General features: G+C 37.5%; 1 protein-coding gene across 5 annotated transcripts in view; it reads left to right on the forward strand.

The window, feature by feature from the left end:
* The window catches only part of ACOX3 (acyl-CoA oxidase 3, pristanoyl), a 36,643-nt gene that overhangs the window by 8,489 nt on the left and 10,270 nt on the right, over positions 1–17,884 (forward strand). For all 5 annotated transcript variants that reach the window (XM_055794339.1, XM_027790710.2, XM_005229805.4 and 2 more), the window contains 8 exons: positions 1,346–1,489; positions 2,315–2,403; positions 11,946–12,042; positions 12,462–12,644; positions 14,008–14,130; positions 15,762–15,882; positions 16,364–16,483; positions 17,163–17,276. In XM_055794339.1, coding sequence (XP_055650314.1) covers positions 1,346–1,489; positions 2,315–2,403; positions 11,946–12,042; positions 12,462–12,644; positions 14,008–14,130; positions 15,762–15,882; positions 16,364–16,483; positions 17,163–17,276 — 991 coding nt within the window. The remainder of the gene's footprint in view (positions 1–1,345; positions 1,490–2,314; positions 2,404–11,945; positions 12,043–12,461; positions 12,645–14,007; positions 14,131–15,761; positions 15,883–16,363; positions 16,484–17,162; positions 17,277–17,884) is intronic.

Below are 17,884 nucleotides of genomic sequence, written 5' to 3' on the forward strand. Positions count from 1 at the left end.
TGTCTTTTGTCTTCAAACATGAAGACTTTTTATATAAAGGTGAGGATTATTTCCTGAGGATGAGAAAAAGAAATATAAACAAGACATAACAAGACTATTGGAGAGACCCAAAGAAAATGACAAGAAACTTCTTTTTCCATTCGGATGGTGCTTACTATTAATAATTTGTTTTCTGAAATCAACTCTACTGCACAAATAAATTCATTGTCCTCTAACATTTTTTTCAGTAAATTAATAGAACTCATCATAGTTTTACATTGAGGGAGAAAACGAGAGGAGGCCAATAGAACTTTCTCTCTCTCTGTCATCTACATGCTTTGATTTATGCCAAGTTGAATTTAAAATGTGTTATTTAACGTCCCAAGTAGGTAGCCTCATCATCTCCCCCAAAGACTGTGGCATTTTATTGCACTGTATTATACAGAACTAAGTGCTGTTACTGACAACAAACAGTGTCACATCATGAAGTAGCTTCAAAAGAATGACAAATGAGATCATAGATTTGAAACATAAGATTTTATATTCTTCGGTAGGACAACATTTCGGTCTGCATTTTTTCATATACAAGCAATTCAGTGAGCATTTATGCAACATGGACAATCAGATCCCTTTACAGAAAAGAAACTCAACAAAAGTTCTGAGATTGGCAGCATGAAAAGTTCCATTTAAATAAATTGAGTTTTAGGCTGGTGGTGAGTGCACAGCAGTAAAAGTGACTGAAATGACTAAATCTTTGTTAAGACCATGAAGCTCTGAGTTCAGATTTTTTTTTACATCCAGAAAGAACACTATGTGGAATCCAAAAATCTGAATGCTGAAGCTATGTCTAAATTTCAGGATACGTGTATTCTTCAGAATTCCCACTACTCATGGTCCCGCAGTTGTCCAAACTGGGAAGTGTGCTGCCTTTCACACTGTCAACCAGGCTTCCATTCCATACAAACTGTGCAAGATGAGGTGGTCCCTGCATAAGTTTCATCCCTCACAGCTGAAACAGCCCCACAGTCCCTCACATGGTTGCACAGCTCAGCTTAACCTAAGATCTAGGAAATGCCTCTTGAGTCCATCACTTTGCTTTACTTTTTTAACTGCCTAAGTGAGCAATTAAAAGGCTGAATTTCACACTTTACAATGAAGTAATGAACCTTTTCAGCTCTGAATTTTTCCTAGCTACACGTATTTTCTCCAAAGCTGAACACAGTAACAGAGACGTCAGCAAATCTAACTCTGGCAGCTAATGGATGTTTTCAAAACATTACCATGGTCATGGAAAAAAAAAAAAGAAAATAGCCATGTGTTGATTTTTATGATTTACTTAATATGCTCCTTTCTTTCCTGGCTACAGGAATTTATTATCCATACTCCAGACTTTGAAGCTGCAAAGTTCTGGGTTGGTAATATGGGGAAACATGCCACTCATGCAGTTGTGTATGCCCAGCTCTATACTCCTGATGGACAGTGCCAAGGATTACATTCCTTTATTGTGCAGGTAGGGTAGGAATACTGCTAATATTTTTTTTTCTTCTGGGAGGAGTGGGTTCAAATTGAAGACTTTCTATTATGCTATTATTTATGTCAGATCAGCGGATTCTTTAATTAATGCCTTCAACATTTAATGGCAGTTGTAACAAGTGTACTGTTTTTAAATGTTCACTGATTTTGTGATGGTTGTACGGCCAGTTGTTATACTGTCAGTTCTCTGCAAAAAATTCTGAAAAATACAAGAGCTGAAAAGCCTCCAATTATCATGCTACCTATATATTTAGAACTAACCTTTGCTATATGAAGTCCTGAAAGTCTTGGATGAGGCCTAAGATGATTTGTGACTGCCAATACTTCAGGCTGGTCTGCATGAAATCTGCAAGCTTCTACTACAGAGATCAGTTTATAAGATTAAAGGCATCAGAAAATATGGCAATGCAGTAGAGGAAGCTGTACATAGTAAAATTAACTGGTTGCAGACTGAACAGGATTTATTAATAAATCAGGGAATATCTCAAAGCTGATCGTTACATAAAAGTTCCATTGATTCCTGTTATGTCTGTGTACACCTGAAGAAGGTTTCAATGCTAGTTTGATGGGAGCAGTCATCAGTGTCAAGGCTTATTTAACACAGTGATGTAATTAGTGTCGTATTACCAAAGTAATTTTCATTAAGGGATCTATGTCCTGAATGAGAGGATACATATGTACAAGTTGTATCCAGGATCACGTGCTTTTAAAAAACAGAGAGCTTTCTTTAGCGTTAACAAGTTCAACAAATAACTTCCATTTTTCCACAATTGAAATAATGTTTTGTGCCACTTCTATGCAGATTCGAGACACAAAAACTCTCCTACCAATGCCAGGTGTGATGGTAGGTGACATAGGAAAGAAACTTGGGCAGAATGGGTTGGATAATGGGTAAGTCAATCCATGCGAAGGAGGAAATGTTCTAGACTATATCACACTGTAGTAGTGCAAATATCCATCCATGTTAGTTCTGTCTTCTGAGGTATTTGCTAGTGGTTTTAAGTTGTTAGTATTTGTAAAAAAGACTATTGAAAAATCCTTAATTTCAGTATTTTCTATCTGAATAACCATAGTCTTTCTACTTCTCTCACTTTTTAGAATATAAAGTGCCATGGATACTCTGTGAATATCCCCAAGCATTCTTGCAGTCATAGACTCAGTGACAATAATAATGAAAAAAAACCCACCTCAAAAAATCCATTAAGTTCTGAGTAAAGAACTTAATCAGCCTCTCCACCCATCTGGGTGTAAGCTCTTAATAATTTTGTCTGTCAATTTCCAGCCCACAGGAAGGCTGATGCAGGTCCACGGACAAGGTTTATTGTTGGTAAAGATGTAAAATTAATGAGACCCAGTAGAGAAACTAGGTATCTTGTTTAAACCATGGGATTTCTGGACTAGTCCTGTTCACTGCAGAAGAGAAGGAGAATGATAGTTATTTTTTTATTGTATCCTCTGTGTACAGTTGAAATAAAAAGTGTGTGGGCTCCATTTTTGAGATGTGGGCTTCAGTGTCCTTACTGTGTGTCTGCATTATTAACCAAAGCGTCTGGTGGGGAGGAAAGACAGTGAGGCAATTGAGGTATAGATTTCTACATTAAAACAACCATTATGTAAAAATAACTGTATCATTTACATAGCTCTGTGTAAAGACAGACCTAAAATAGTAAGGGGGGGGGGGGATATCAATCCCTCAAATGTACCTCTTTCTGTTGATCCAGTCCATTAGAGAGAGAGATGCTGTCACGTATAACACACCATTGCAGTAAAGAAGTATAGAAATCCTAAAGTGTCCTGCTTTCAAAGTGCTGTCAAAAGCCAGCTTTTCCTGGCTTTCCAGAAGATTGTCGGTCCTCTGTAGTTTGTTGTCTGTATCAGCCTCCTCCTGATGTCCCAAATAGCCTGCAGTGGCAAAAATCGCACTGACTTTTATGTTTACGTAGCTCATTCTCATTGATTCTCTGTTGCCTGAAGACAAATGAAATAAAGAACAAAAATGTATAAAATTAATTTTTATAGAGGAAATGTGTGAGAAAATCCCTGGAAAAGAAGAGGGTTTGGACGTTGGTTTTGGTGGGTTTTGCCTCCATCTGCATTACAAACTAGTAGCCACCAGATGGCACAGCAACATGGGCCTAAATAATCTAAATGTAATTCGGCTTCACATTTCTGTAGAAATACTCAAATTCTGCTGTTCGTTCTTAGTTTGCAGCATAGTTTTATGTGACACGCAAGGAGGGAGAAGAGTGTCCTTGTCGCAAAACATCAAAATGCACATAATTTTAAAATCGATTTATCCTTTGATTTAGTGGGAAAAAACAGAGCATTTCTTAAAATATAGGTAATAACTGAATAATCTGAAATGAGAACACACATAATACACTGTAAGTAAGAGATACCAATGACTTCCCATCTTAATGTCAGATGGAGTCCCTTATCTTACTTACGACATCACACGTCATTTAAAGCAAGCATAGGGCATTCTGATCTTTTTGTTTACACTGCATATGCTGCTTTAAAGGAAATTATTATTTTCTGGTAACAGCAGTGCCTGAGGAGCCCAAATCATGGATCTAGATGTCTTAAGTATGGTTTAAGACAGTCTCTGCACTAGAAAGCTTAAGACAGCACATTCAGATTAAGCTAGAGGGACAAGGATGCCCAAGGTTACCAGTAGATACCCTTCATTCAGCTGAAAACTCTAGGAGCCTATGTTCCTGTTATACCTCAGTTGTTTTCTTTGGAGGGGTCTGAGGCTAGATGCCAATGTTGTTCACAAGAACTAGAGAACTAGTTTTGCCTTTGCCACTTCCCTGCTCACACTGAGCTGTCAAAAATGTCAGGCCTTATACACGTTGCTTCTCAGAGGTACACGAAGGCCTGGATGGGGACTGGAGAGGAAGTGGCTTCATAGCTCTGCATTTGTTTGCAGAGACAACAAGCTGTGCTACTCTAGAAAATGGACTGTTGGTTGCATGATCTGCAAAATGCCAAGATTCATGAGGAGATGTCTCACCAGACACTGCCTTGTCAAGGTGTTCTCTGAAGCAGTTTAGCAATCTTATATCCTAGCTTGAAAGCACAGCCAGCAGTATAGAAGCCTGTTGTATGTGGTGACGAGAAAACATTCCATTGTGCTGTGACTACCAGTGTTAGTCTAGATCTACTACATGCTTTGCTAGTTCTTGGACTGTATGTGTGAAGTCTGATTCAACTACCATAGACACTTAGTAAATCAGATGTATTTCCATGTAGTTACACTCAGGATAAATGGTCACAGTGCAGATCAGAGCCTGACTCTCTGGCAGAGATGTCATATTTTGTTCCTGTACTTCAATACGTTTATCCTACTAATATTCAATATGGGTACAGAGAGTTAAGCTTCTGAACCCTTATGAAGGACACGGGGAAGAAATTCCAGAGCTTCAATGGAAAATGGCATTGATTTATGCTATGCAAGAGAACAGAGTAGGTGACTGTAGTTGTCCCTTCTGGCTTTGGAAACCAATTAATCTCTTGAGTCATTTGGCTGAAGGCTGGTTTCCTGCTAATGCAGGGTGTAATGTTTACAGTAACAGAAAGAATTTCAGAAGTAATGTGGGAATTTTTGCAGTGTAAATCCAGTTGCTTAGTCTTCTCCTTCCAAATAATTCTTAGAGCTTCATAATTGGAATGTCTAAAAATCACATGGGTTTTGCAAATCTTTGCAACTTCAGCTACCCTGACAAAAAAGACAAAATCACTTTAAAACATTTCAAAATATTTTTTCTTTTTTTTTTATTTACAATAATTTGTGTAATCAATACATAAAGGGTTAGAAATAGAACTCCTATTTTTTGTTACGGAGACTGGTTTTGTGTTTTGTTACCGAACAATAAATCAGACTGCCACCAGGGGATGCAAGTGCTTCAGTCTTTATTTTTACCATAAAAAAGTCCACCTGTTGCTAGTGCTCTGGCAGTCTTTGAAATTTGCTGTTCACTGAAGTCCCAATATGGAAGTAGCTGAGGCAAAAAACAACCACTGAAAAAACTCTGGGTATTTGGGAGCCAGGGGCTTTTCAGTAAAATGTATGGCAGGCATAAGAGGATGGACATAAAGCAAGAGCTTGGGTAAGTGCTAATACACATTTCTGTTTCTTCCCTTTGGGTTTTGGGGTTTTTTTTGTCTACCTTGGCTAATGTAACGTTATAAAAATTACTCCTTACTGCAGTGCATGTCAGTAAATGATTGCCACTGATTGGTATTGGTGATGAACCAATTTACTGTCCGATTTAATGTAACTAGCAGAAAATTGTTGCTTTCCCCACTCCAGAAATGGAAATGATACCCAACTGAATCTGCATGGGGAAGTTTCAAAATGAGTTATAATTGTGTTTCTGAAGTGGAGCTTAACATGCCTGTCTTTGTAAAACATGTTCTGAGCTCATTCAGCTGTAGCCACTGATAACGTATATGCAGTTTGTTGAGCAGACAAAACCTATAAGGGAAAAACTAGTGAAATTAAACTAGCAAAGATAGCGCAAACCACTGCCAGATAGAAAGATATTTATTTTAACTGAATTATTTCTAGGGCAGAAAAAAGTCTTTCTGGGGGAAGAATAATTGTTAACTGTAGCTAATTATAATGATGGTCTTCAGAAAACAAGTATTTTATTATCTGTTTAACAATGTTTCATGTACAATTAAAAATGTGCTCAATCTCTCCATACATAAAACATGCAAAGACATTCAGCGTGTTCGCTAGCAATTACTGAGGCCAGATTCAGTTCTCTAGATACTGAAAACAAAACAAAACACCCAAGAAGAAATGGGTAAAGGGGATTTATTGGTCAGAAAAACAATAAATGGTGTAAAAGAAGCCCTCCTGTAAAGATATTGCAGGTTCTGAAAGCCCCCACTACACTTCCTTCCTTGTGTATTGGCAAAGATGGTGTACATCACACAACCTCCAAGCCTTTATGAATGACTTTTAAACGGTTCATTCATTTTTTTAGATTCGTTGCTATTTCAGTATCAGTTCTGCTACTGCTAGTTTAAGGGCAGAACAGATCAAAGTCCAGTTCTTCAAAGGGGTTTTGTTTCCTAGTATTTATCATCTTAACTCTTAGATTTTGCAGTGGTTGCAGGTACTTCACTAGGAGGATAGGAGCTGTAATACATGGTTGAAGCCTACGTAGTCTTTGGAGCTTCATCTTACAGTCTGAAGCAGGAGTTCGGTGAAGATAATTTCCATACTCAGCTTCTTTGGTTGTTTGCTTCTACTCCCACACTGCCTTTTTCTTTGTGCCGGGACAGATATTTGTGTAGCTGAGGGGGGTGGTGGGGCTCAGCTAGGGAACTGGAACTGCCTGAAAACTAATCCCACAACCCCCCTCCCAAAAAAAAAAATAAATTGGCTGCCTTCAACCAGATCATTTGTCAGGTCTGGCTCACTGCAAGGCCACAGAAGAGGCTGTTCCAGTACAGGGAAGGGGACAGTACAGGGATATGAATAAGAAAGCAAGTGTAGAAATCAGTCCTGCTTCACAAGTAAACAAGCTTATGGTTGTTTAATGTTTTTATTGTCCTGCAGCCTCTGACCAGAGTCACAAACAATTGCAATGGTAATGAAGCAGCTATATAATACAAATAAATGTTAAAAATTCCTGTATGTCTACTTACATTATCTGAATACAGTACCATCAATACTTAAATGCTTGTGAACAGTGCCAGTGTCACAGTTTAACCAAGTATTTTGCAAGACCCATCTTGCATATTTTCAATTTCAGTCAAACTGATTTTTACAGTAGAATCATGGGTACTTCCCTGTTTTGCCCTCTCTACTTTGTTTCTACAGTCAAGGTTGGACACTATATGGGTACATACAGTGCTATGCACATTGCTAAGATGTAGTCACATTGCTGAAGAGTGCTGCCTTATCCTCTCATTTTTGTCACTCACATGTACCTCAAAACTGTAGCCATAGCCAGTTCACAGACAGGCACTTGATGGTGCTAATGGGGAAAGGTAGATTCCAGATCTGGTCATACATTTGTTTTACCACCCACGGAAATACAGCCTAGCATCTGCAGTGAACTTCGAACAACCTTTTTTCTCCCTTAGCAGAGTTCTGTGAGCTCTCAACAGTTGCAGGAGTTTGTCCACCCAGAACTACTTGCAAGACTGGCACTTAGCTTATAAGAACTTCAGGGTGAGTGGGTCTTTGTATGTCCATGAAGTCCATTAAGACAGGGTTAGGAGGCCTATAAAATGCTATGTTGTGTTGTCATTGCTATTGAGCATTACTGTTACAGAGCCGCATTCTTAGATTAGAGCCTTGATTGTGGAAACTAGAGCTAATACACTGCCTTGCTGTTTTCCCCAGCTTTTCTGTTAACTCTTCTCAACTCTTAACCTTTCTGTGAGTTTCAGTCTGGAATCTGTGGCTGTTCTCTTTCCTTCTGCAAGTTTTTCACCAAACCTCTGAAGTGTTACGCTTCCCAAGGTTTACTGTATCCCATAAACAGCCATGAGATCACTTGACTCGCAGCCTTCCAATACCATTCACTAGCTTTCTGTTTCTGCCTGGAAGGATTGAAGGAATTGTCGCTGCACCATCTCTAACGTAGTCAATAACAAAAGCTGGCAGGAAAGGCATTTTACTGAGTCTGAAATTCAGCAAGTATGTTTGAGCTATTTGTACTATAGGTAACAGCTTATTAATTTAGTACTGGCAAAAGGACCTTGTAGTTTTTCCAGCTGCTCCCTTTTTGTCAGCATTACTGCACACCAGATGAATTACTATTGCATGATTTAAAGTCAGTAAAATTAACTTTGCTTGAAATGTTCCCTAAACTACTGGCTGAAGAATCGAAACAAGAATGCTACTCTTGGAATTGCACTTCACTCTGCTCAGCTAATCTAGGTAGAAATCTAGGTGGTACTTTTTTTTTTTTTTAAACTGTGGACTATGTGATGCAAATTTGCACATTGCTGTGGAGCCCTATGATATGTATTTAAAGGGACAGCCATCTGTCTTTCTCGCTGAGAGGTCTTAATCTCAGTCACACTGTTTGCTATGCAGAAGAGGCCCTAAGCAGGGTAGGTTTCAAACCTATGGTCTTGTCATCACCATGTGAAATTTAGCCATTTTCCAAACTTGCTGGTACGTGATATCCCCATGACTGTGTATACAGTTCCATTATTGTAAGATATTTCTTCAATTCTTTAAGGAGATTTTTCCCCTAAATGCGTTGACAGATGTGGACCACGTCTATTTACTGTGCTTTCTAGGCTAATAACTATTGGAAATGTGATCGTTGACTTCATTAAATCTTACTATTTATTTTTACTATGTTCCAGTGTCAAGCTCAAATTGGCCAGTATGTCTAACAATTTCAAATAGCAAGGTTCTTGGAGAATGAGCGTAACAGCAATTGGAAATGATCTCATAAGGTCACTTAACTCCCAGGTCTTATAAGGTTCTGCTTTTATTTTCAACGGTGGTGCTTATATATATCTTATTTCTTTACACATGGGAATTTTTGGTTGATTTCTCATTGGTAGTTATGTCTCTTTTGCTTCTTAAAGTGTCCTCTGTCTTATATGCATTTATTTTGATAGCAGCTTACAGAAAAAAAAAGGAAATATATCTGTAATAGACAGTATCAAGGGAAAAAATGTAAACTTTCAAAAACTTATTTGAACTAATTTTGATTTTAAGAAAAGAGATTGTTATATAATGATTGGAAATTTAGTATTCTGGTTCACTAGTTGTGAAAAAAATTATGATGGGTATACATGTGGTCTTTAATCAAAATAATTCTAAGTGATCTTCTATGTGGCACAGAATTAGTTATATTGCATTTGTGTCAGACAGATTATAATAAAACTTTAGACAAGATTTTTTGCTTTTCCCAACAAAAGACTTCCTCTAGATTTAACTATTTGGGATTGTATCGCAATAGGTGAAAGTAGGTAAAATTGTTTAGGTTATTTGGGGAGCTGTTTTGTTTGGCACACATCTGCCACATGTTCAATATTGGTAGACTTGAATTTCCAAAAATTAAGTTATTAGTATATAGATTCATATATTAGTAGATTTTAATTTTCTTTTTAAGAACTCTAGAGTTTCCAGCACATATCATTGTAAGTAATTTTTTACAACTGCACAGCTGTGCTGAATGAATTGAACTAATCACTACAGCGGAAAACACAAAAGGACAATTTACCATCTTGTGCATTGTCATTACTATCATGAAATCTTACCGTTCATCATACACGGGACTAAACATGTTCAGAATAATATGTATTTGCAAAGAGAAGGCCCAAGAGCTGGAGCCCTTTGAAATTTCTTCCTAATCTGTGCCCCAAAGATTATATCATCTCTCTGTTAGGTCAGCTCTTTCTTTAGTCTGGCTTTATGATTCCAGTTTTTATCACCCATTCCAAAGATTTTAAAAATAATATTTCATTGCTTTCTTCCCTGCAGCTTGTCCTACTGGGGAGGAATCCTTTATAAAAATCCATGAACCTCCCTTACTTTCATCACTCAGATTCCTCCTTAAAATTCTCATTTGCTCTAAGGGCTTATAAAAAAATGCCAGTGCTTAGCTGCAAATGCACTGTGACTGACAGATACCATATCAAGAAAGTATTTTTCAGTAGTTAGTGTCTGCCTGTTTGTTTACACATTTGTAGCTTCTTGCTTTATTCTTGTATTGTAAACTCCTAGGAGGAAGCACCTTGTAGTTCTGTGGATTTACAGTAACTAGGGAGAGTGCTAAACTAGGGACCTAAACCTTGCCACACACACTCTCATGTAATTAAAGCAATGAGTAGCAATAATTGAAAAGCTCAAGTTCTGTCTAACATGCATGCTATTGCTTAAAACTATTGGATTTGCTATTACAGTTGTAGTTGTGATGGATTTTATTTGGGTTATAGGGAGCAGAGAATGTGGATTTAACCAAAAGATCTTTTGAATGAGGTTTCCTGTTTTCAATGATTTGGAAAAAAGTATTAAAAGATATGGAAATCAGAATTTTGGGAATTCTGAATTTGCTCCTGTTACAAAGTAGTGTTGTCTCACTGAAGTTGGCACTTAATAAAGCACTTTTTAGCATCGTTAAGGCCAATAAGCAGCTGGTTCTTGGTTAGGATAGCATGCTTTTCCCTGTGGCTAAGTCTGAAAATACTGTGTATCTCTAAGGCTGAATAAATTCAACATGCAGATATGTTTCCTTGGAAACAACTCATAATTTTAAAGCACATGCAGCAAAGCAGCTCTTATGTAATTTATTAATGTGAAAGACCTGACTCTCGTGAGCCTTATTAAATAGATCAGCCTGTATTGGCAGGAAAAAGGAATTTGCTTTGATTACAAATACAGCTTTTCAAGTGCTATTAGATACTGAGATATTTGTGAGTGGAGCTGATATTACTGCTGTTGTGCCAAGTTGTATTGCCCATTAGGGTGAAAGAGTTCATACACTTTTTCCTGAAGAATATGAATACTTGGGACGTTCTCCCTATTCTAACAACTTACTACTTTTTTGCTGCTAGGTTGCCACAATTTAGAAAAGGTTATCTTGCTCTTCCTTTTTGAGGTACAACATTCAGGGAACAGAAATCCTAGTCTGAGTTTAAACAAAGGAAATTTTTCCATTCAGTTCCTTCTCAGGGCACTATTTCAGCTATGTCCTCATAAGGGTTGCAGAAACATGAATGATCCTCACAGATCTGTATTTTAGACTCCTAAATATATATAGTGTATTTATTCCAAAGCAGTCTCTAGACTGGACTGAACAACACTTCAGTAAAACATGTATTTCAGCAGAAATGTTTGTGGCAGGGCATTATTAGGAGTCAGAATGGCCCTGATGGGTTCTAAACAGGAGAAGGAAGTTCATCTTCCCAAGCTTTTTGGTAGCTGAGGTATATCAGGCTAAGTAACTTACCTAAACTCACGGAGACAGAATTCAGTTAAGGTTTCTGGGCTGTTGGTGAAAGTGTCTGTCAAACCACCTCTGTATAAGGTCTCTAATAAGTAACTTTACCTGTCCCTTCCTTCAAACAGAATACATTGCTCATCTTCCCATAAGCTACTTACTTCTTCACTTGTGAAACTGCTGAAATGGTCTCCTATAGTCAATGAGGTGTTTGTTTTGGTTTTGTAAGCGTCATCTTTTTCTTTTCTAAAAATAGTTAAGTTATAATGAATTATTTCTCGTCTTGAACTTCCTCTGATGCCCTGAGTCTGAAAACCCTTGTTCTCCCAGGCATACTCTCCTAAAACTACCTACCTGGCCTCATGGGCACTGTTTTCTGTTCACTGATATGCCTGACATCACTGTGCAATCACGTCTTTTTTGTGACCTTTTTTCTGTAACGTAGACACCTCAGACTATGTCAAGGTAGATTTTACATTGCTTGTGTATTTGTTTGAACAGATTTGCAATGTTCCACAATGTCAGGATACCTAAAGAAAACATCCTGAATATAGCTGGAGATGTCACAGCTGAGGGAAAGTACTCAAGTTCAGTCAAGGTATGAATGAAGGTTTTGTTTCCTTAATACACTTCATTAAATATACAAAGGTATAAGTAAGTTAAGAGATAAAGCATGGGCCTCTATAATGTTAGGAAGTACGAGATATCTGGACTTAAATAACACTTGAGGATTTCACATGAGATAGTCAGAATTCTGGTTTTTTACTTGCCTTTCAGAGATGCCTCAACTCACCTTACTGATTTTACTGACTTCTTGCTCTTTGCACTACGCCACTGATGCCAGAGTAGTTTAGAGAAACTTTTGCATCTTGCCTGAACACCTTCTGAATGTGTCAAGAAAGAAAACTGGCTAATCCTCTCAGGGCTTCAGATCATGCTAACAATAGTTGTATCTTCACAGGGGATGTAAATGAAATGTTAGCCTCACCATTCAGTCTGTGCCTTTTATTCATTCAGGACGTTAAAGAGCGTTTTAGTGCAGCTCTGGGATCCTTGTCCACTGGCAGAATTCTGATCACAGCATTTTCCACGACCAATTTAAAGCTTGCGTTATCAATAGCCATTCGCTTCTCAGCAGCTCGCCGTCAGTTTGGACCAACTGATGGTGAAGAACTACCTGTTCTTGAATACCAAACACAGGTAAATACTTTGGAATTCACATCTATAGACTTTTATATAATGAAACACAGATTCAGAGCTACTGCAGATCAAAATACCGATGCTGGATGTAGTGCCATTGTCTGTCATCTGAAGTGTGATTGTAGTGCCACTGTGGGGGTTCATTCCAACTCAGGACCTTCTTCTGGCATGATCTGGCTTTTAGAAAGACTGTCTTCTGTGCACACATGAAAGTACTGCAGATGTAGAAACTAGTATTTGTTTTAAAATGTCAGTGCCTCTTTTGCTGCTATGCTAATTTTCTCTTGTTTAACCTTTATGCTTTAAATGTGTAGAAATCAATGACATTCATTATGGTGAAGTCTCAAGCTAGCACTGATTTTGAGAGGAATATAACCAGTGTTTGTTTGCAGATTATGCAGATGAAAACCACATTTTGCTCTGGTAAAATCGATCAAGAGTATGTAGGGTAACTGCGCAGCAGAGGAAACTTGGATCTGCTGAATAAGAAAGGTTAATAATAAGAAAGTGCTGAAAACAAGCATGCCTAGTTTGTCCTCGCAAAGTGGGTGCTTTTTTTTCCAGGTTTGCACTTTGTCTTGTAACTTTGAAAGATTTAATGGATTTCTACAAAGTGGCAATAGTTGCCTTCTTTTCACCTCTTCTGAATAAGCCAGGGTCTGCTTCCCACTATACTTTGAGTCTCTTAGTGTTTCTCAGTTTTGGCTTGTTCTGCAGGCTTTGCTTGCTGAACCTCTCATTCTCTTCTTGCTCTACCACAAAAGCTTCCTCAAGCAGTTTCTGTTTTCCTTCATGGGCTCCAAGTTGCAAGGAGCAGCAAAGATGCTTTTTTTGCTGCTTCCCAGCCCTGGATTTTTTTCACAGAATGCGTGCACCCAGCAGGAGCATATGTTCAGCAACGAACAAGCAAGTGAAACATCTACAACCTCTGTCATGCCAGTACTGAGGGAACACATGAATCATGACTGGCCCCGGCATGCCAGACATTGTATAAACACAGGGCAAAAATATATCGTTGGTCCCCAAAGCTTCAGTGAACTTTTGTACTGGTTTAACAGAACGTTTATCACAAATTCATAAAATGCATGAATTAGAATAACATAACTGCAACTTGTGTATAGAGTAGTTCCACTTAATTATGTTTATAGGTACTTACACATATATATATATACATATATATAAAATTATATACAGATATATAGATATATAGGTACTGTTAAGTTCTCTTCTCCATAAAACAGTTTTCCAATTTGAGCAAAGTAAAAACGAATGGGTTGGTTCAATATTATAAGATAGTTACTTATATATAACTATAAAAAATATGTATCAATTTGCATTCAAATATCATTATTTTTCATTCTAGCAATGGCGTCTACTTCCTTATCTAGCTGCTGCATATGCCTTAGATTATTTCTCCAAATCCCTGTTTGAGAATTTCGTAGAATTTTATGCAGGCGTATTGACAAAGCAAAGGAGTCAGAGACAGGTAAGAAGTTTACACATTTCTTCTTTGCTGAGTTCTTACTATAATACACTGGAAATTGTTAAATGAAGGACCTACTATAGGAGTCTGAGGCCATCTTACAATCAAGAATGCTATAGCAATGTCTCAGAAATCTGGGACATGCAAAATAATGATTAAAGTTGCATTCAGAAAAACATCCAAATTAGTTTTGATGGAGTGGTTCAAATTTTATTGGTTTCTATGGGATTTAAAGTTATGTTCCCTTGCAGAATTGTTTATCATAAATATATGATGATAATGCAAATTCAGCTTATAACTGTTGTAAATGATACTGCAGGGAGCATATATCAAAGACTTTCTGAAATGATACTGTTCTTAATTCCTGCACAGACTCTGTGAGTCTGACTTGAGTTTGCAACTCATGTTCGTGCCTTAGGATAAATATTTTTGGAGAAAAAAGTTAAGATTTTTGATTTTTGAGTCTTAATGCCAAGTTTCTTTTCCACAATGAGACCACTGGAAATCATCCCTTTACAGAGGAAATACTTTGATCTGTCTGTCTGTGTGCAAGGACTGATTTGCAATCAAAATAGCTGTCCTGTAGGGGTTTTATAGCATAGAACTGATATTTATTATTTAAAATTTTGACAGTATTAATTTAGGGCCAGCACACTGGCTGTGTATTGCTCAAAGCTCACTTAAACATTCAGGCTTTTTTTTAGCTAAATAAAGCTTGTGAAAAATCTGTGTACTAATTGCAATGTATTCTAATTTCTCCTGTTTGCACAAATTTCGGAAGAATCTGTTTGATTTTTTTAATCTGATATTTTATCTCTGTAGGTCTCCAGTGTGCAGTCTTAGGCAAAACAGTGGCTATCAGAAAAAAATTAATGATAGAAAAAAATCTGATTGTTGACAACATTAAGAATGTAATGCTTTTGAATTCCTTTTGTGCTACAGGAGATCTTAAAAAACAAACAAACAAACAAAACCCAGCCAGGGAGTTACCCTTAAACAGGCTTTGGTAGTATCAACCCCTTATCTCCAGAAACTAGAATTCCAAACACATTTTCAAAGGAGGGCAAACAGTGTGAGTCTTAATGCAGGCTACTGTGGTTCTCTGGAAATGGAGGGGGTACATTTAAGTTTTCCTACTCTTCGCAAAATTGATGCTTGAAAGATCAGTGAAAACCATGTAAGGCAGTAAATATAAATAATCCCTTGCTGACTGGGGAGAGAAGGATTGCTTATGGCACAGAGGGGATAGAAGCTTTCTCTGGACATGCCACATTCAGCCACCTGCCTCTCGATCTTTGGGAGGAAAAGGCTGGCAAGCAGTGAATTATCCCATTCAATGCTATGTCAGCTGGTGCATCTGAGCTAAGATGTACCCATGTGTCCATTACCTGGAACAAATTATTGTTGTCCCATATAATGTTAGTGCTGAAGGTTTTTCAATTGTGTCAGATTTTTTTGGTGGCAGCAAAAAATAGGCTCTGCCCTTAAACAGATCTCAAAAAAAAATATAATGTATGTACAGCCAGTTACTCTTTTCTTCATTATAAAGCAGTATATGTAGGAATGACTTTAACTGGTCACAAACTTACTTTGTGTAAAAATTGTTACTTGCTCATAACTTGTTTTTCACAAAGGTTGATTTGGGACGTGAGATTCATGCCTTATCTGCTGCCAGCAAACCACTGTCATCTTGGACTGCTCAGCAAGCAGCCCAGGAATGCCGAGAAGCTTGTGGAGGGCATGGTTACCTTGCCAGTAAGTTACAGACTACTGCCTACACTGATCAGAAGGAGAATGGTTATGTTGGTATGGTTTTTGGCTGTTGTGGCATGGTGTCTAAATTTTAGCAATAAGTTTAGAAAGGTTTTTTTCCTCATATCCATATTTTTAAAGTTTGTTTCATACCTGATACCACAAAAAAACCTTAAACCCATGCATCATCTGCATCAGCCTTTGAAGAGACTGTACATGTGATTCAGACACAGTTCTAAAAATAAAGATGCAGACTTTACAGATGAAAAGTCCCATTGTAAAATGAATGCCACACTTTTCTAAAATCTTTCCAGTATATTCATTTTCACAAGCTAAACAGTGAACTTACAATCTCCTCTGTTAGTAACAATATATATAAAGAAACAGACTACTGTCTCAATTTTGTCAGAATAATTATTTAATTCCTCTTAGCTTCCATTAATACATTGCAATATATATAAATCGTGCACTTGTTCTTATTAAGTGAATCGTCTGGGTGAAATCCGAAATGACAATGATCCAAACTGCACATATGAGGGAGATAACAATGTCCTGCTTCAGCAAACCAGCAACTACTTAATGAGGTGGATGAATTACATAAGAGGTAAGTTTTCATTGTGGAATCCTATGCTGGACCCAACAGTGTGTAGCTAATGGAATTAGGAGATAATTTCATACTCAAAGCAATTGACAGTCATTTAATCATTTTTTAGAGCATAAATAATGTGCTACAGACTCAATCATATGATACGTTCACAATACACAGATATTTGCTGCAAGAAATATTCTTTCTCCTAATCTTGCAGAAGCTAGCTAGATGTTTTGCCATCCCTATTCAGGGGATACAAGTAGTATCTTTCTCCCTGAGAAGTGCAGTTTAGTTCAGTGGAACTACTACTATAGTTGTTGTAAGTCTGGGTATCCTCTGCTCATTGTACTTACAACAGTGCATATTGCCTAACTTGGTAGTAATATCCATCAGTACTTGTAGTTCTCTAGATTTTGTTTCAGTTTTCTAGCAGTGAGTTTCACCAGCATCTTACAGAACTGGAAAACTCAGCAACGAGAGTTGACTGTTATGGAACTTAAAGGCAGTGATGTCGGGTTTTTCAGCACTTGTCCATCAGTCCTCATTTGGCTGGACTAGGCCATAATAAAATATATATTATAGCCTAATTGCATCTGGCCTGTCAAGTGTATGCATGGCTTTGTAATAGGCTTTTAGTTCCAAAGAGTCTGATTTCTTTTCTTATAAATCATTTTTATTTTCTTTGGTATTTCAGATAAAGCTCCTTTTGAATCCCCTTTTGGAACAGTAAACATTTTGCAAGACTACCATCATATCCTTGGCTGGAAATTCACAGCTGTTAGTGTTGAAGATTGCATGGACTCCTCAGGTAGCCTTCTGCTGAAAACCAGTTAAACTGAGTCTAGAATCTTGAATTCCTTTCCAGAGGAAAGAATCCAAGGATTTGAGATTCAGCCTCTGCTACTTATTAAACAGTTTTCATATTACTATTTGCTGACTTGCTTTGTATTTATGCATTTCAGATGACTAAGAACATAGTTTGCCTTTCAAAATGTGTCCCATTGTTTCCATCCTCAATTCTGGAACAGAGGATAGCATCAGATATTTTTCTTCTGTTTTTGTTCCTCTAAAGTAGCATTTGTGATCTAGGTTTTTTGCCACTGTATTGTTTTCAAGTGAAACTGTTGTAAGGGCCATTGATTGCCCCTGCCTTATATCACTAAAATACCTTATTTTAGAAAACCATACAAGTGATTAAGAAATACATTGAAAAAGCTTCTAAGTTTGTGTGATTTTAACAGCTGCTTCTGGTTGCATAGAGAAGAATGAGTAATGGTGAAAGAAAATTCCCTGCAGTTTTCCTGGCTTACTCTGCTATAATCAAATCAAGTATGACATTAAATGCTGTTCCCACTTTTGTATTACTATGAGCCCCGATAGGCCCTTGGAGGCAGAAATTAACAAAGAAATGAGCAG

This window comes from Falco peregrinus, chromosome 2 (genome assembly GCF_023634155.1).
Source record: "Falco peregrinus isolate bFalPer1 chromosome 2, bFalPer1.pri, whole genome shotgun sequence".
NCBI classification, from domain to species: Eukaryota; Metazoa; Chordata; class Aves; order Falconiformes; family Falconidae; genus Falco; species Falco peregrinus.